This window comes from Athalia rosae, chromosome 3 (genome assembly GCF_917208135.1).
Source record: "Athalia rosae chromosome 3, iyAthRosa1.1, whole genome shotgun sequence".
In the NCBI taxonomy this organism is placed as follows: Eukaryota; Metazoa; Arthropoda; class Insecta; order Hymenoptera; family Athaliidae; genus Athalia; species Athalia rosae.
In genome coordinates this window covers 14,503,201-14,518,588 of record NC_064028.1, presented here as the reverse complement: position 1 = coordinate 14,518,588, position 15,388 = coordinate 14,503,201, and the positions used below count along the sequence as shown (strand labels likewise).

The window sequence follows — 15,388 nt, the reverse complement described above, 5'->3', positions numbered from 1 at the left end:
TCTTTAATCAAATGAATTAGAGATCAGACTAACAAGTTGTGACAGAGTACCTCTTCCGGTTTCTCAGATGCAAGTTATTATGATACTGATCAACTAGTATTGAAAATGATCACAAAATTAGATGTTGCATAAGCCGCTATGGGATGATGCGAAATAGATAATTCATAGATTCATCAATCATTAGCAAGATATGCATTGTTATCAGTTCGACTTGAGACTGTGTGATTAACTGGATATGACATTTTACACAAGTTCTACAATTATACCGAAGTTGGCATTGAGCTTCTTTACTGACATACATATACAGGTCATATACATATGGATGAGCTTATGTTTTGTTCACTTTTAGTAATGCAAAGGCTGCATGAAACTTTTTTTTTTTGTTTTGTTGGATTTTGGGAAATGAAGGATTCTTCAAAGAATATCGACAGATGCTCAAGCAAATGCAGAATTTGAACAATTAGAGTCACATACTGCTTGGATTTTATGGTATAGATACCAGAAATTCAGCTCTCATTACCACTATTTGAATACATTGCAATTGAAGGACTGGGAGATGCCACAGTAACATTTGATCAGCCTTGTCCGGGTGAAGTAACAACATAACATAATAGTTTAATGATATGTACATTTCATCATAATGAAAATAGCTTCAGAAGTTTGTATGCAATCTCCTCAATCTATTTGACAACCCCAGAACTTCTAATAGTAAATTGACAAGATACTTATCCACATGATTTATCTAACTCATTTCTGTACATGGAGAATTAATTATTCGCCATTAGCGATGACAGTAGTGGGGAATGTAGTTACAGGTGAAGTGCTCTAAAGTAGGGGGGTCAAATAAAGGCTGGAAAGTTTTGACTGAGGTCGTCATACCGCACAGTTTCTCTAAACAGGTTGGATTGTAAGTCGCAACAAGACAGAGAAAATGAAGGTCCTACATTCAGGTATGACAAGCAGATACCATATTCGGACGATAATAGAAGCAAAGAGAGATAACATCTATTTCCTAATCATAGATATAATTTTTTCGTACATTTTGCAGTGGTTTTTCTGTGTATAATTGGATTTGTGGCTGCAAACGTGGCAAGCGAATTTGAAGCTGCTCAAATCAAACCTGATATCATTAAAGATGCACCCAACTCGTTGATCACGGTAATTATGAACGATGTTTTAATACCTATAGTAAATGGATAATAATTACTGTGTACGTTGATCCAGGTCAAATATGGAGGTAAATCCGTAAGCCCAGGAGACGAATTGACCCCGACTGAAGTCAAGCACGTTCCAGAAATTCATTATGAACACGAAGGTGGCGTTCTTTATACCCTTGTAATGACAGGTATGGTCTTAAATTTTGTTTAAACAAACGAAAAAGTCTGTCAAAGTGACCATAATTAACTTACTCTCATGTGATGGCATTGCCTGCAGACATTCAATTGTCCATACAAACTTTCACTTTGTACGGCACAGTATAGAAAACCAGTTTCTGTACAAGTTGTTGTCACCTGAATGATTATATCTTCTTCCAGACCCTGACGTACCTAATACTCGTGGATATAACCGTGAGTTTCAGCATTGGGTCGTCGGAAATATTCCTGAGGATTCAGTAGCGAAAGGTGAAGTTTTAACTGCCTATGTTGGATCAGGACCCCCAAAAGGCAGCGGATTGCATCGCTATATTTTTCTCCTTTACAAACAAAATCAAGGAGCTATTACATTCGATGAAAGACGTTTGAGCTCAAGGTATGTAAACTTTAAGTAGGTCAATGATATTTAAGTATTTCTGTGTGCCATTTTTCAATTCTTTTTCATAGGGATGGAACAAAGAGAAGACGTTTCTCCGTTCAGAAATTTGCCGAAAAGTATGACTTGGAAGGTCCTATTGCAGGAAACTACTTTAAAGCACAATACGATGATTACGTACCAACAGTTCACAGACAGCTAGGTTTCTTTTAATTCGCTTAACAACGACTAAAAGAATCGAAATATGTACCTATAATATGTAACATACATGCATGTACGCACATACATGTAGTTTGTTGATCTATTTTCCTCTTAATAAACTGAAACTTTGACTTGAATTCAGCTGTACTAACTTCATTACAAAAACGATATTATTATTATCTATGATAATATTGATAAAAATAATCGTCTTCATCACGTGAACTTCAATATTTTACTCCTTTGGGTCTCCTGTGGTTCAATTTTTTTTATTTCAATTTCGTATTATCAAATACTGTATTTCACAATTATTACTTATTGTTCTTCTCAACTATTCGTTGAAATTTGTATCCGCAATCAAACACATTAAATCAAATATCATAATAATCATATAGTTATGCAGCTCAAGACATCATTTATTCAGCGGAAAAGTAATTGTTTTGAATATAATTCATTCTTTGCAATTTTTTAGGCTCCAGTAATCATGTAATATATATGTATATATGTTGTATTCCAATATCAAATATTATTATAATACATAATATTATTATAACAATGACTAGAGTTATACAATGTGCGTTTTTATTTTTTCATTTAAGAGTAAACAGCGATAGTTTACCACATATTGTCAAGTGTGTAAAAAATTAAATAAATAAATTAATTTTAGCGTCATGAATGAAAGGAAAAGAATGAGAACGAGAGATACGAATGGAGATAGATATGAAAGACACGGGTGTAATTGGGCAGGGTGAACGGGTATTTTTGCGAGATGAATGAACGTGATTTTTTTTCTGACAGGATAATATGTCGTAAGAAAAAAAGAAAACTGTATGAATGAATTAAGCTTCAAACTGGAAAATATAAATACATATATGATATATATTGGGCATTACTATAAACTACATCCTCAAGTATACTCTAATCACCTTCAATTCCCTACATAAATAATAATTTTTTTTTTATGTAATAAAAGAAGAACGTATTCCAAACTAATCAGAATATCTAGTCCGGCAATTATACTACTACTCAATAATCGGGTGAGGATCAATCAACTGCGCTTGAATTAGTTTCACAAGTCCTCAAATCAAAAATATTGAAAAACTTGTATTATGTAATTATCAGTAGTAAGTACAAACATTTTATCGTGATGCAATTTTATCGAATCAAGAAATAATAATGAGAATTGTACAGCAGAATAATTGCTAGTCCTATGTATGGATATCCCGAGGGATGTCCTAAAAAAAATCACAGCGCTAAAGGGAAATAATTAATTCAAATAAAATTATGAATAAACAAGTCGTCTGTTATCCAACATTAATGGTATGGATATGCTATGAACATTCGTGTTCCTTGTAATAAAAATCTAACTTTATAAAATTCGCAATACATGTATATCGCTCGCATGTATTATTCTACAATTGTGACCATATTGTTAACTCAATTTAGTGCCTGATTCTGATTTTCTCGCAGTACCAGAACAAACCTCCTTATACGATAATTTATACCTACAGGTAGTAACAATCATAATAACAATTAAAAATCACGCTAGTGTGCTAACTATTGTACAAATAACTAATATCCGCGGATTCTACTTCATTCGCGTAACCTAACTACGTTTGTATCATCATCATCACCATCACTACCGTTCTTATTATTAACTTTTTCTTTTGAGGTCACTGGAATTTATAAACTTTACAACTTGAGCGTACCTATGGTAGAGCCAATCCAAACAATTATTATTTATCGTTCAAATTGTTCAGGTGGAACATTTTCGTTGTCGAATAAAACAATGAGAAGATTAATTAATTAGTAATGTATTCGACATCGTTATTTTGAGCATATTTAATCGATTATATTAAAACATTTATATTAGTTATGATTCTCTATATATAATATTCTTTTTTTTTCTGTAGTAGCAAATATGTCTTTTCCTTTGGCGCATCAGCTAGCACATAGTGATCTCTTAATAATTATAATAATCGCCCAGCGATTAGTTTTTCAGAGATGCAATTAATTCGTCGTAACTATAACATTAGGCTCAGCACACAACTACTTGCAATGTTTATATGTATATCTCAATTATACTGTCCGATAGTTACAATTTACAATTCCATACAGTCGGTATAACTACTATAGTACAACGTATTTTATTTTTAATTCGTTTGTTTATAAATTAGTGGACCTAATTTTGACGTAACATTATTATTAACGTGATATCAGCACCCTCCAGGGATTCTGAGTCCACAATAGAACCGAAGTCTTTTTCATGTAGGTAATTATCATACAACAACGCGAAATCGTTTACCTAGTAAATCGCGAGACTCGTCATAGAAGTTTTTTTGGCGTACGACCGACGCATCTTCTGTACATAACGAGTGTAATATGCGCTCACTTGTGTAACTGGGTAAAACTCCAATCGACTACATCGATTATTTGCCTGATAATTATGCTAATCGCAACTCAGGGTTAACGGTGATATTTAAACACAGCTGATGGTCCCTTATATCACCCCATCCCCCGTTACCTTTTCTTAATTTTGTTTTCTTAGCAACAGCAGCGTTTACGAGCGTCAATTGTGACGGAAACAGGTGCTTCTTTGCAGTTTTTAAAACACTTTGTACCTTTGCAATAACAGCCATGGATTCGCAATTATTTTTTTTATGATGAACACCGCTAATGATAAAAGAGAAACTGTTGTACTCCGCGTTCCGAAACGATCCAGGTAGGATTAGAAAATTTTAGATCAAATCAATTGTGATTACTTACCATTCTCCGATGTGGAATACCCTTGGCGCCTTCATCACCATCGCTATGAGACCAGATTGTACATGAGGAATCCCTCCGGAACCTTTACTAGGAGGTATGCAACCCTGAGCAACATGTTGAAGACTCCAATCCCAGTTGTAATCGTCGTAGGAACAAAATTTCTCCGCGCATTTTCTCAGCTCGTTCCAAGTAACGCGATTAAACGCCATTCCCATGTTGTGTTTACTCGATATCCAAGGCGTAACTTCAGCCTGAAATTATTGTAACACTTGTTACATTTAGTAAAATGCAATTTCTGGTATGGCTAATTAGGCCTATTCTTAGAGGTGAATAAAAGTCGATTAGCTACTACATTATAAAGGTATCGAGGTCATTATTTTCGTTAAAATAATTTTATGCATTGAGTTATCGATAAATTTTAAGTAGGCATAATTAATTAATCATAGGTAATACAGGTATGGATTACTACATGATACAGCGAACAAAAATAATTGACAAAAAATGAGCGAAGCATGTTTTAAGCGATAGGTTCCGTACCAGAAGGTAATGAAATTTGTGAAGTAAAATTATTATTGGCATCTGATACTCTGTTACACCGCACTTGAAGGGTACATTAATTTTATTCTAGAAATTTGATATGTTCAGCCCCCAGTCAAGTGTGTTAGGTTATATTTTTTTTTTTTTTCTACTTTTCTTCCAATTTCACAGTTGGAAAACTACGCATGGTTTTTATATTTATTATAATTATAATGGACTCATCGGTACAGAACCCTGCACAAAAATAATGAATTTAGACTCCGTGCACTCACTGTTCTAGCAATCATGCAAGATATCCGGAGTCAATTAGCACGTGAGGTGGAAATTTAAGAGGAAAATATCCGTGCATATTTAAATAAACCAATAATGGCTAGGACGATTAGGTACAAGGAAGATGGTGGGTCTAAAATTTAACCTTCTGATAATGATTGTAGAGGTTGGGCAAAAGTTGAAATGCCCAAGCAGGGGCAACTTGCGCCATTTGCGAACCCTGATAGGTGGAAAAGCCACCCTGAACGAGTCCTGCATTGTGTCTCTTTAATCCGCGAAGTATTTCCTTTTGCAGTACACCATTGACACCAAGAAACTAGGCGTGAAATATCGTTCATAAATCGGTAAAGCGACGATAATTAGAAAAATATTCTTAATTTCAAAATATGTTTTATAACAATGTTGTATTTTAAACATTATTGTTTATCGTGAGATGTATAATGCAGATATATAGGTATATAAATTCGTGTAACTTGCATAGAAGCTGTGATTGACGTAACAAATTGGTGTATTTGACATAAAAATGAGGTGATCTGTAGTCCCAATAATTATGATCTTACCTTCTTGTTATTATCGGCATAATAATTATACGTCTTGAGGTAAGTACCGAGCGATAAAATGTTGCAACGTCCACAGCTATGTTTGCACGTTCTTTCCATAAGCCTTAACACGTGAAGAAAATCTTCCGCGACATAGTGATCCTCCTCGAGAAAAAGTACCATACCGACGTGATTGTTCGTAACGGTAAGCTGGTCAAAAACTTGATTAGCTTTCCACCACCAGTGATGTTTCGTCTGCGTGAATTTTGCCTCTCTGTAGTGCCCGTACAGATCAGGATGTTCCGCGTTTATACATTTCTTTATTATCGCACTGCAATTCGTGAAGAAAAAAATTTATTCGCAGATACGTGTCATGAAATTATTCCAACGATAATCTAATAAAAGATAAATACTGACCTATCCTTTTTAATATTACGTGGACAATCGTTTGGATCCTCTCCAGGGAATGTGTTTGGATGTGTTTGTATACTGTACGGATAAAAAATTTGCATAACTCTGCAAAAGTCAACGCTTTTTACAAGGTAATTTATATCGGGATCCCAAACGTCGTGGCTGAACACAAGAAGAGTTTGTTCGATCCCTTTAGCCTGAGCTAAAGAGACGATCAAATGTCTCAAATAAGTTAGCCTCGTGTGAACTTGGACCACGATGACTGGAGCGTCCGGTGCAAGAGGTCCAAAAGTTTCTTCATTATAAACACGTTGCTCCAAATTAGCCTTCTCTATGTACCGCCGCAGGTCGGATATAGTGATATTGGCCATAGTCCCGGCGGTGATGTTGGTTCCGTTTGTAGCATTCCGTCTGTCCTTCAAAAACCTATGAAAAAAAAATTATTACAGAATAATATTTCGATCAAAAAATAAAACAATCAATGAAACGTTCCTCACCTGTGCAATTCTTGAGGTACCAAATTCAGCAGACTTTCGTTCGCCGATGTTGAACTACCATAGCGACTCGTCAAACTTGCTACGTGGAATTGTAACCATAGAAATGTCGCCAAGAATACTAGAGCAAGGGTTCTCACCAATGTTCCACGACTGTTTCGACCACCACCAACAACAGCTACCGCTGAAACTGTGGGAAAAAATAGTAGTAATAATTAACAAAAGATTATTTGGAGTTTCGCTACTAGTAGTGCATGTGATAATGCTATTACATAATACCACACCTCGTTTACAGTACTATCTATTGAAGTTTCGTATGACAACAAACAATATATATAAGTGTATTTGATACAAAAAAAAGCTCACCTCTCATTGCGTGGCGTCCACTAAGTGACGTTCCTAGAAAAAAATTCAAGGAATAAATGTTAACTAACGAATAATTTATTATAATTATGAACGACGTGTGACGTACGGTCTACTTGAAGTAAAACTATATAGCTGCTCAGTACAAAGTCTTATCTTAGAAGTACAGTCAAACTTTTTAGCTATCACGCCGATGAAATCACATTCGAGTTACTTTCGAGATTTAGAAGAACTTACTTTTCGACAGCCAAAATCTATCCAGAACCGATCCCCCATTGAGATACGTTATCATCATTTCTATCTCATGTGAGGTATGCATGTATTATTTATGATATAGAATGTCAAGGACGAAATTCTACGTTAGTGCAATCGATTTAAAAAGTTGTAACAACCGGCGGTAAGTCACTTTTCTCTACGAACTGCATACAGCTGGATGATTGCTAAATTAATGTAGTGTACGGATAATATATAAGCTGGAAAACAAGTAGTCGATACTAACTAGTTTGTCTTCCATTTGCTGCATATAAATTAACAGAAAACGAACAACCACGCATAGTCTGAAGTACACTAACGATGAACAGGTATACGTATTTCAGGTAGATATGAATATGAAAAATTATTATTAAATTATTCAACAATTTTAACTACCTATATAATGAACATGTAATTTAATATGTACATCGATTTTCTATTATCTGAATCATAAAACAAACTGATGGTGACAGAAAAGAAATCATCGTTTCAAGTTTCACCATTTCTCATTAGAATATTTTTTCAAAGTTTACACATTATTTGAAATACTAAGCAAACTCACCTCGACAGTAATGACGGAAACGGGGAGTGACAACCCTCCTCCATTTTTATCGAATCTGCAACGATCATAAAAATATTCAATTTATTTCCATTTTCTTTTCATATAAATCTTAGTCATCCTTATCATTACGATCTTGAATATTCAAGAGGAGCGGAAAAATTCTGAAAACTTCACCAACGCGGATCTTCACCGGAAAATTGATCACTCAAAAAGTTAATTACAACGCAAGTGTTGTCATCAATAAAAAATGATATTTGATTTACACCTTTTAGCTGTACACATTTATACGTACTATACTAGCAGATAAAAATCCTCAAAGCCGATCAATGAAGAAGCAGCAGGCCGAACAGCGAAGAAAGAAAAGGACAGTCAAAGCGAAAGTGCCGCCTATTATGTTCTAATACACACCAGTGTTCCTTTTCCATCATATACTACGAAGAAGACGTATATTTTTTATTCATTATTTTTATTACATTTGATTTTTTTTTTTTCATTTTCGTTTTTTAATTCGTCATTTTTTTACAAGCAGTGCAATATTCGCCCACTGGTCTTTTGTTATCTAGGTCACCTAATAAGTGACTATGCTGCTGCTGCCAAGTTGCACTTTTTTTCAAGTCTTTTGACACGTTCTAAAAAACATATATCTTTTTTTCACCCCGATTTTACCGTGAGATCTTGTATCATTTCCCCGCATCAAAAGGACCAGATAAACGCTGTCCTGGCTGCAATAATATAATGACTAGGAAAATTAGAAAAAAAAAACTTATAATACACGCTGCTGATAGGACGCAGGTACCTACGTTGGTATAATCGCGATGTAATCGTCATTAAATTGTATTACTTCTCTCTGCTTTTAATTCTTCCCCTTTTCATATCTGATATTTTGCCCTCCTCGCCAGCTCCAGGTATACACTTAGATTATAAAGTTTACGAAACGAGGGTCCTTCTGGAGCACTCTTTCGAGGGTCGCTTGACTCGACTCGCAACTCTACTCAATTCTTCGTTGTCACTACGTACTAGTATCTCTCCGTTTCATCCGATGCTCTCGCACCGCCGCCACCCCCGTTTCGTTCTTCTGGAGTCAGCTTTTCATCAATTTTTTTCTCATATCAATTTAACCGATTCTATGCGGAAGCAGAGTGGGTACTTCCGAATGAGAGTATCATCCAATTTTCAGCCTTGTGTCGCTCGATGATTTTTTTTACGCAAATACGGAGGTTGAATATTTTTAGAATTAACGCACACGTTTCAAAAACCACCACACATTCACGGGCGCACTATATATAGGTACGACATACTTGAACGAAAATAGATTTCGTGGTCTAAAAAAAGCTCTTCCTGTCCACCCAAATTAGAGCCACATCTGCAAAAATGAGTAACGTTCGAATTATATGGGTGCGTGTACGCGCCACTTTGACTTGATCAAATTTATCATAAATTTATTTATCGAATCGTAGGAGATATCGCATACTCCTGAAAGTTATACATAATGACGTTTTATATACGATATAACTACAGTAGTTATTTTAACCATACGCGTTTAGGCATTTCATTTGAAACTTATTGCTATTTGCGGTTTTGATAGAAATAATTTACACCTATACGCGATAAGCGAATAATGTGAAAAAAACAAAGTTCGAACAATCATTGAAATTACATTGCCCGTACACATCACGAACCTGCACTGAAGCCGTATAGTCATTAAAAATGGATTAGACTTAAAAGAAAAAAAGCAGAAAAAACTAAAATACTGAATAAAACGAAGAGACATGCAAACTTTGCGCAACACTAAACTCTGTATAGGTATAACTAAATTTTTTCCAAACGGACGTCTTTATTTGAGTAGTATAATGACTGTAATTGATTTAATTTCTTAACGCGACACGCGATGTATTTTATACATAGGTACCTGTGCGCTTATAACCCGGCTACCATCGCTGACGATCGCGACTTCAACATTTAGAAGATTTTTTACTCATTGCCAATTAAATTTATTAGAACGACCACGTACTTATACGCAGAGGTAATCGTGAGGGAAACCAAACCTCCGTGCTGCGTTTAAGGTCTGCAAGAAAATTCGTAACTGAATTATAAAGGAGACTCGATGTAGTTAAAAATTGTAAATCTAATCTGAAATCGGGTGGTGAAAAATTGTCGGACTCGATTACGTGCGAAACGGTAGCTCGAACACGAACCACAGTACGTATAGGACCATTTAAATTATCGTCAAGAACATCAGGGCGGCTGTATAATATTTGTATTGAAGAAAAATAAATAAAGTAAAACCTAATACCAACAATACAAATTTACCGAATAGGTTTTATTATACTTATGTACATTATTTACGTAAGATTGCCATCTGGTTACGTGCATGTACGCGTCTTTTGCTTGCATGGTATATTTGTGTATATCTTATATGGTCATATCGACCCAATATATCTGTGAAACGAGGGCGGTTTATAAACCTTGTATATAAAGTGGGAACATATAGGTGTAATAAAGTCGGCCAAAAAAGGAACGAAATAACAGGCAATAGAAAAACTGTTACCGTAAGATTTGTATATGAGAATAATATTGCACCGTGCACTTCGCATTCGATTATTTTATTTTATATCGTTTCTTTTTTCCTTCCAATTTTCGATTAAGGCGCGAGAAATTGTTTTTCAAACAAACTGACCGACGAGTAATTTTCCTAAATCCACACGATTAATATTTCAACTGGTAAACTGCATAAATTCAACAGCGCCGCATTCAAATTACATATACCTATGTATATTTTTCTTTAGTTAGTCAAATTAAATACAGAAAAGCGAGAGTAGGTGTTCGTCCATATTTCACGTCGAACAAATGTACGTTTTAACACATGAGAGGTAGGTATACGTACGTACGAACGACTACTTAACCTCGACCTTCTTTCGCTTTAGTTTACGTACAACTGGTTGTATATTCATCCATTTTATTTATAAACACACATAAGTATTGTACCTGCGGCGAAGAACAATTCGAAAGAAGTCGAGTCGTCTCGACTCTGAAATTTAAATTATAACCCGCGAGTGACCGAGCGAGGCGCGTGGATACGCCGATTCTAACGTTGAAAATTTTCAAAGAAGCCAGAAAATAAAAATGAATTATACAAATACGACTGCTAACAATAACCGTAACGGTTTCGCATAATTTAAGAATGGGAAAAACTGTGTCGGTTTGAAAAAAATAATGAATAAATAAAAACACTGTTCATAAAACTTGTAAATTTCTTTAATTTTACCATAAACAAATTTCGCACGTGAAACGTGGCACATTTCTACGTAAAAAGGTGAAAGAGAAAAGCAAGGAAAAAATAAAGAACACAAAATGCCAGACCGAAATAGAAATAGCAAATCATCTTAGCGAGTACATGCGATTCGATTAACGCCTTGAGAAAAAAACTAACGAGAAAAAGTAAAGTTTTCTTGTTTGCCAATTAGTATAATAAGTGTCAGTTATTTAATAATAATAATAATAATACTAATTTTCAAAGGTAAATTTTTTTTTTCCATTGTATTCTTCAGTGCAGATGTTGCAAGTGAAGATAGAAAAATAAGAACGTATCAATTTTGTACGTTTCACGTTATTTCATCGGCTACACTACGTGACTGTGAATATCTTTACGTTTAGTATGCATAATTTCTTTTTGTTTCTAGTAAATACCTTTTGTGGTATTTTATATGCAGACACAAGTGTGTATCTACTTTTATGTGCGACGAAGAGACCTAAATAACTGCAGTACATAGACGACGACGCTTTTAAGGCATCGTAAGACTATTCTCCATAGTAATGCGAACACTGATTTTAATACATGTATGTTTTTCCATTTACATATTCATAATTTATCGTTAATTATTCACCATAAATATCTGTACATAAAAAGCATTCCGTTTCGACTCCACCGTATTCTGATCATCGACATTTTTCTCGTATTCTTTCAAATTTTTTTTTTCTCTCATTCGTTAAACGATTCGAAGAAGCTCTAGGAAAATCTGTGTCAGAATTCGATACATGTTTCCATATCCTTATCATTGCACCTTCCATGGAGAATCAAGCAGAAGAGTGGAGAGATTTTTTAGGTATCTCAAAATCGTGGAAGGAAGTATAAATTTCTTTATACGCATTGAGTATCGATACGAATTATGATAATGAAATGCGGCAGTTTTTATACAACTGATTAAAAGGTTGGATTCATTTTTGTTATCAACTATATGTATTTATACAATCGCTGAACTATAACGTTTAATTTTGCCTGCGAATAATAGTGGTATTCATGCATTTAACAATTTTGGAAATAATATACGATAAGTATACATACATATTTATAGTCAAGTAAATAAAACGTAATGAAATTAGTCGCCTAATTGTCACGTACCACGCTGTTACAGTATATAACAATTACCCGAGTTTGCTGATCTAACAGTTGGATAAAACGAAAGGTAAATTTCCCTAAATTTTTATGCGTGCGGTTTTTCCTTATTAACAAACATAAGCTACATCATTATCAATAATATAATCTCATACATCGGATATTTCTGACAGTAAAGCTTTTGTGTTGATAAATTAACAAGTTAAAGCTGACGCACGTATACATATACATATCCATGTCTATTATTATCACATACGAATATCTCAAAACTAAAACGTTTTTTGAATTCCACATCAGAACCATCATCGTTGTGTCACTGATGGATGAGTGTAAAAACAATTTTGCACGTAATCATAATGATGAAACTAATTGTTCAATACGCAATTCTCACGGTTACAATTTGGAGATGGGAAAAATTAAATTAAAAAATGCATGGTGCCCGGAAATTTGACATCAATTTATTCCCGATGTTGTAAATGACAGATGAAATTAGAGGATAGGTAGTAAAAAAATAGATAAACGAATATAATAAGAACGAAAATTGGAAGGGTTGAAACCCCACCCGAAAGCTAAACTAGTAAAGCCCGATCCTTGGTCGAAAATTCGGATGAAGAAAAATATTGAAGGTGTTTTAAAAGTGCATAGAGGTAGATGAATTCCGATGCATAATGCATGTTGAATAATAAAATAGAGGGGAAAAGAACGACGTTCGATTTTAGCAGGCTTTTATGCAGATCGTGTGTGTGTGTGGTGAAAAACTGCCGGGAGGGTGTCGGATACACGGTGAGAGCTAAAGTTCGCCCCGTTTCGTGTTCGTGAGGAAATATCTTTTGAATATAAAATGACAATGTATTTTACTTACGCATTACTGTTACCGCGTCTTGTAATCTCCCTGGGCTGATATAATCATCTTGTTAGTTTTCAAACTGTCACAAACAATTTCACTGTTTGATTTTTACAACGAGACAAAATAATAGAGCGAATTTATGTACCCGAGAATATCTTTTAACGCCACCCTATCCCCGTTGAGACGGCGCGCCGTCTGTCATCAATTTCTGGTTGGATTCAGCCTTTGCTGGTAAAATGTTGCCATCTAACGAACGATTGTTTAAACAGTTCAAACATAAATCCAGTCGGAGTAAGCGATTGTTTCATGATCGACTAGACCGACAGTAAATGGTGCAGATCGTGACACAGCATGTGTCTTAATGAGTTATTAGCTCTCATCTGAATTAAATTTGATTGTATTCTCATTAACGTCCCTCGTGGTTACTGCCTCCACGTATTTTAATTAGTCATCACTCAAGGACGAAGGATCATTCTATCGGAGTAACATGAGATTGTCAGTTCGACAATAGACACATTAGGCAAAATCATAGCCTGCGTAGTTCTTCTTGGTCAATAACCAAAATGAACAGAGTGGATTTAAAAATTGTTTTACTCGGTAGTGAAGATGTTGGTAAAACCAGTCTCTTACAAAGATTCATTAGTGATAGGTTTAATGAAAACTTGCCACACCAAAACGTGAGTGGATTCGACAGAAATTTTGTAAAAAAAAAAGTATATCTCTCTACAAAGATTCATTCTTCATCGTCTTTTTCTTGTTAGACGATAGGAGCTGCTTTTGCTGCTAAAGAAGTTTGCGTAGGCGATGCAAAATTCGTTCTTGGAGTATGGGATACTGCCGGCAGTGAAAGGTACACAATGGACACAGTTTAAAATGATGTCAGTTAATTCTAAACTGTATTCGATGTATGTCTTTCTTTGTATCTCATAGATATGAAGCAATGAGCAAGATATATTACCGTGGCGCTAAAGCTGCGATTGTCTGTTACGATGCAACGAATATAAATTCCTGGAATAGAGCAAGGTTCTGGGTTAGAGAGCTGAGAAGTGTTGAAGAAGAGTGCATAGTTTATATTTGCGGGACGAAAAAAGATCTTATAGATGGAGGAGAGGCAGCAAATCCTGACATTGACATCGTAGAAAAATATGCGAATGGCATTCAATCAAAATTTTATTTGACATCGAGCAAGAATGGAGAAAATGTCGGTGAGTCATATCTATTATAGAATCGAACAAAATTCAATCCATAGAGAATCTAACAACTTAATTGTTTGCACTGACAGCCGAATTATTCCATGAAATATCCAAAGATTATATCTCCAATCCAAATAACTTACGATCCTTAGAGGAGACGATCAGCCTGACAAAAGAAGCCAAGGAGTCTCATTGCTGTCCTCTAGGTTAATGGACTGAAATTAACTGTGAAGTTAAAGACTGTGGTTAAAGATTGTATGATGTGAACTGTTCACTGTATAAGATTATCTGTCTCGAATTTTTCACGAGCAGTTTATTACGGCTTTGAGCCAGAATTGCAAAGCACCAATATTTGCCCAAACTTCAATTTTACTTAAACTTGAATGAAATGGCTTGTGATATTTTCGACTTTAACAAATTTTGGCCTTACCCTGTGACATTGACCAAGTAACTTTGTACATAATATATTTTTTTACATACTGTCCTGGTATCTGGCATCTTGGAAGTAATTTTCATAGCAAAATCGTATCTTTCTTCTCTGTATAAAATTACTACAGAATATTAAGCTAAATATGTATGATTGAACAACATCAAACACTCAAATCAGTATTCCCAAGGTTTAACACCACTATTATTGTTATCACTACTATTGTTAATTACTATTAATGTATCTTTTTAAAATATAATTGATTTCGTTAAGGTTTCTCAAAAACCTTCCAGATTATATGTCTATGAATAAATTTTGTATTCACTTTGATTGATTTAGAATAATTTGGGTTGATACTCCACTCCACCCGCAGGCCCTTCTTCAGGC

At 34.8% G+C, this 15,388-nt stretch overlaps 3 protein-coding genes across 9 annotated transcripts; 2 read left to right on the top strand and 1 right to left on the bottom strand.

Moving 5' to 3' along the window:
• Window positions 1–796: 796 nt before the first annotated feature.
• Window positions 797–2,087, top strand: LOC105691936 (protein D2-like). Its single transcript, XM_012410771.3, has 5 exons — window positions 797–950; window positions 1,049–1,158; window positions 1,225–1,345; window positions 1,536–1,749; window positions 1,821–2,087. The coding sequence occupies exons 1-5, from the start codon at window positions 932–934 to the stop codon at window positions 1,960–1,962; spliced, it is 606 nt and encodes a 201-aa protein (XP_012266194.2). The 5' UTR covers window positions 797–931; the 3' UTR covers window positions 1,963–2,087.
• Window positions 2,088–2,339: 252 nt separating this feature from the next.
• LOC105691934 (alpha-1,6-mannosyl-glycoprotein 2-beta-N-acetylglucosaminyltransferase) lies at window positions 2,340–13,555 on the bottom strand. Of its 6 annotated transcripts, none has more exons than XM_048652634.1 (11): window positions 13,397–13,555; window positions 8,942–9,504; window positions 8,434–8,863; window positions 8,142–8,196; window positions 7,331–7,363; window positions 6,968–7,154; window positions 6,477–6,896; window positions 6,081–6,390; window positions 5,666–5,836; window positions 4,714–4,964; window positions 2,340–4,620 (listed from the first exon to the last, which is right to left on the bottom strand). In XM_048652634.1, the coding sequence occupies exons 5-11, from the start codon at window positions 7,335–7,337 to the stop codon at window positions 4,392–4,394; spliced, it is 1,575 nt and encodes a 524-aa protein (XP_048508591.1). In that variant the 5' UTR covers window positions 7,338–7,363; window positions 8,142–8,196; window positions 8,434–8,863; window positions 8,942–9,504; window positions 13,397–13,555; the 3' UTR covers window positions 2,340–4,391. The 6 variants fall into 6 exon arrangements, with proteins under 6 accessions (XP_048508591.1, XP_048508590.1, XP_048508592.1 ...); XM_048652633.1 differs by lacking the exon at window positions 13,397–13,555 and adding an exon at window positions 10,051–10,207; XM_048652635.1 differs by lacking the exon at window positions 8,942–9,504 and having other exon boundaries at window positions 8,434–8,572.
• LOC105691939 (ras-related protein Rab-24-like) lies at window positions 10,270–15,331 on the top strand. 2 transcript variants are annotated; one of them, XM_048652645.1, is made up of 4 exons: window positions 10,270–11,978; window positions 14,143–14,231; window positions 14,312–14,586; window positions 14,664–15,331. In XM_048652645.1, the coding sequence occupies exons 1-4, from the start codon at window positions 11,955–11,957 to the stop codon at window positions 14,783–14,785; spliced, it is 510 nt and encodes a 169-aa protein (XP_048508602.1). In that variant the 5' UTR covers window positions 10,270–11,954; the 3' UTR covers window positions 14,786–15,331. The 2 variants fall into 2 exon arrangements, with proteins under 2 accessions (XP_048508602.1, XP_012266197.2); XM_012410774.3 differs by lacking the exon at window positions 10,270–11,978 and adding an exon at window positions 13,751–14,058.
• The last annotated feature ends 57 nt before the right edge of the window (window positions 15,332–15,388 follow it).

Coding starts and splice junctions, on each gene's coding strand:
- LOC105691936 (XM_012410771.3), top strand. Junction 1,159..1,224: donor CACCCAACTCGTTGATCACG/GTAATTATGAAC, acceptor ACGTTGATCCAG/GTCAAATATGGAGGTAAATC. Junction 1,750..1,820: donor GAAAGACGTTTGAGCTCAAG/GTATGTAAACTT, acceptor TCTTTTTCATAG/GGATGGAACAAAGAGAAGAC.
- LOC105691934 (XM_048652632.1), bottom strand. CDS start 7,646: ATGCATACCTCACATGAGATAGAAATGATGATAACGTATCTCAATGGG. Junction 7,364..7,564: donor TAGATTTTGGCTGTCGAAAA/GTAAGTTCTTCT, acceptor ATTTTTTTCTAG/GAACGTCACTTAGTGGACGC. Junction 4,965..5,665: donor TCTACAATCATTATCAGAAG/GTTAAATTTTAG, acceptor CAATAATTTCAG/GCTGAAGTTACGCCTTGGAT.
- LOC105691939 (XM_012410774.3), top strand. CDS start 13,945: ATGAACAGAGTGGATTTAAAAATTGTTTTACTCGGTAGTGAAGATGTT. Junction 14,232..14,311: donor GATACTGCCGGCAGTGAAAG/GTACACAATGGA, acceptor TGTATCTCATAG/ATATGAAGCAATGAGCAAGA. Junction 14,587..14,663: donor CAAGAATGGAGAAAATGTCG/GTGAGTCATATC, acceptor TTGCACTGACAG/CCGAATTATTCCATGAAATA.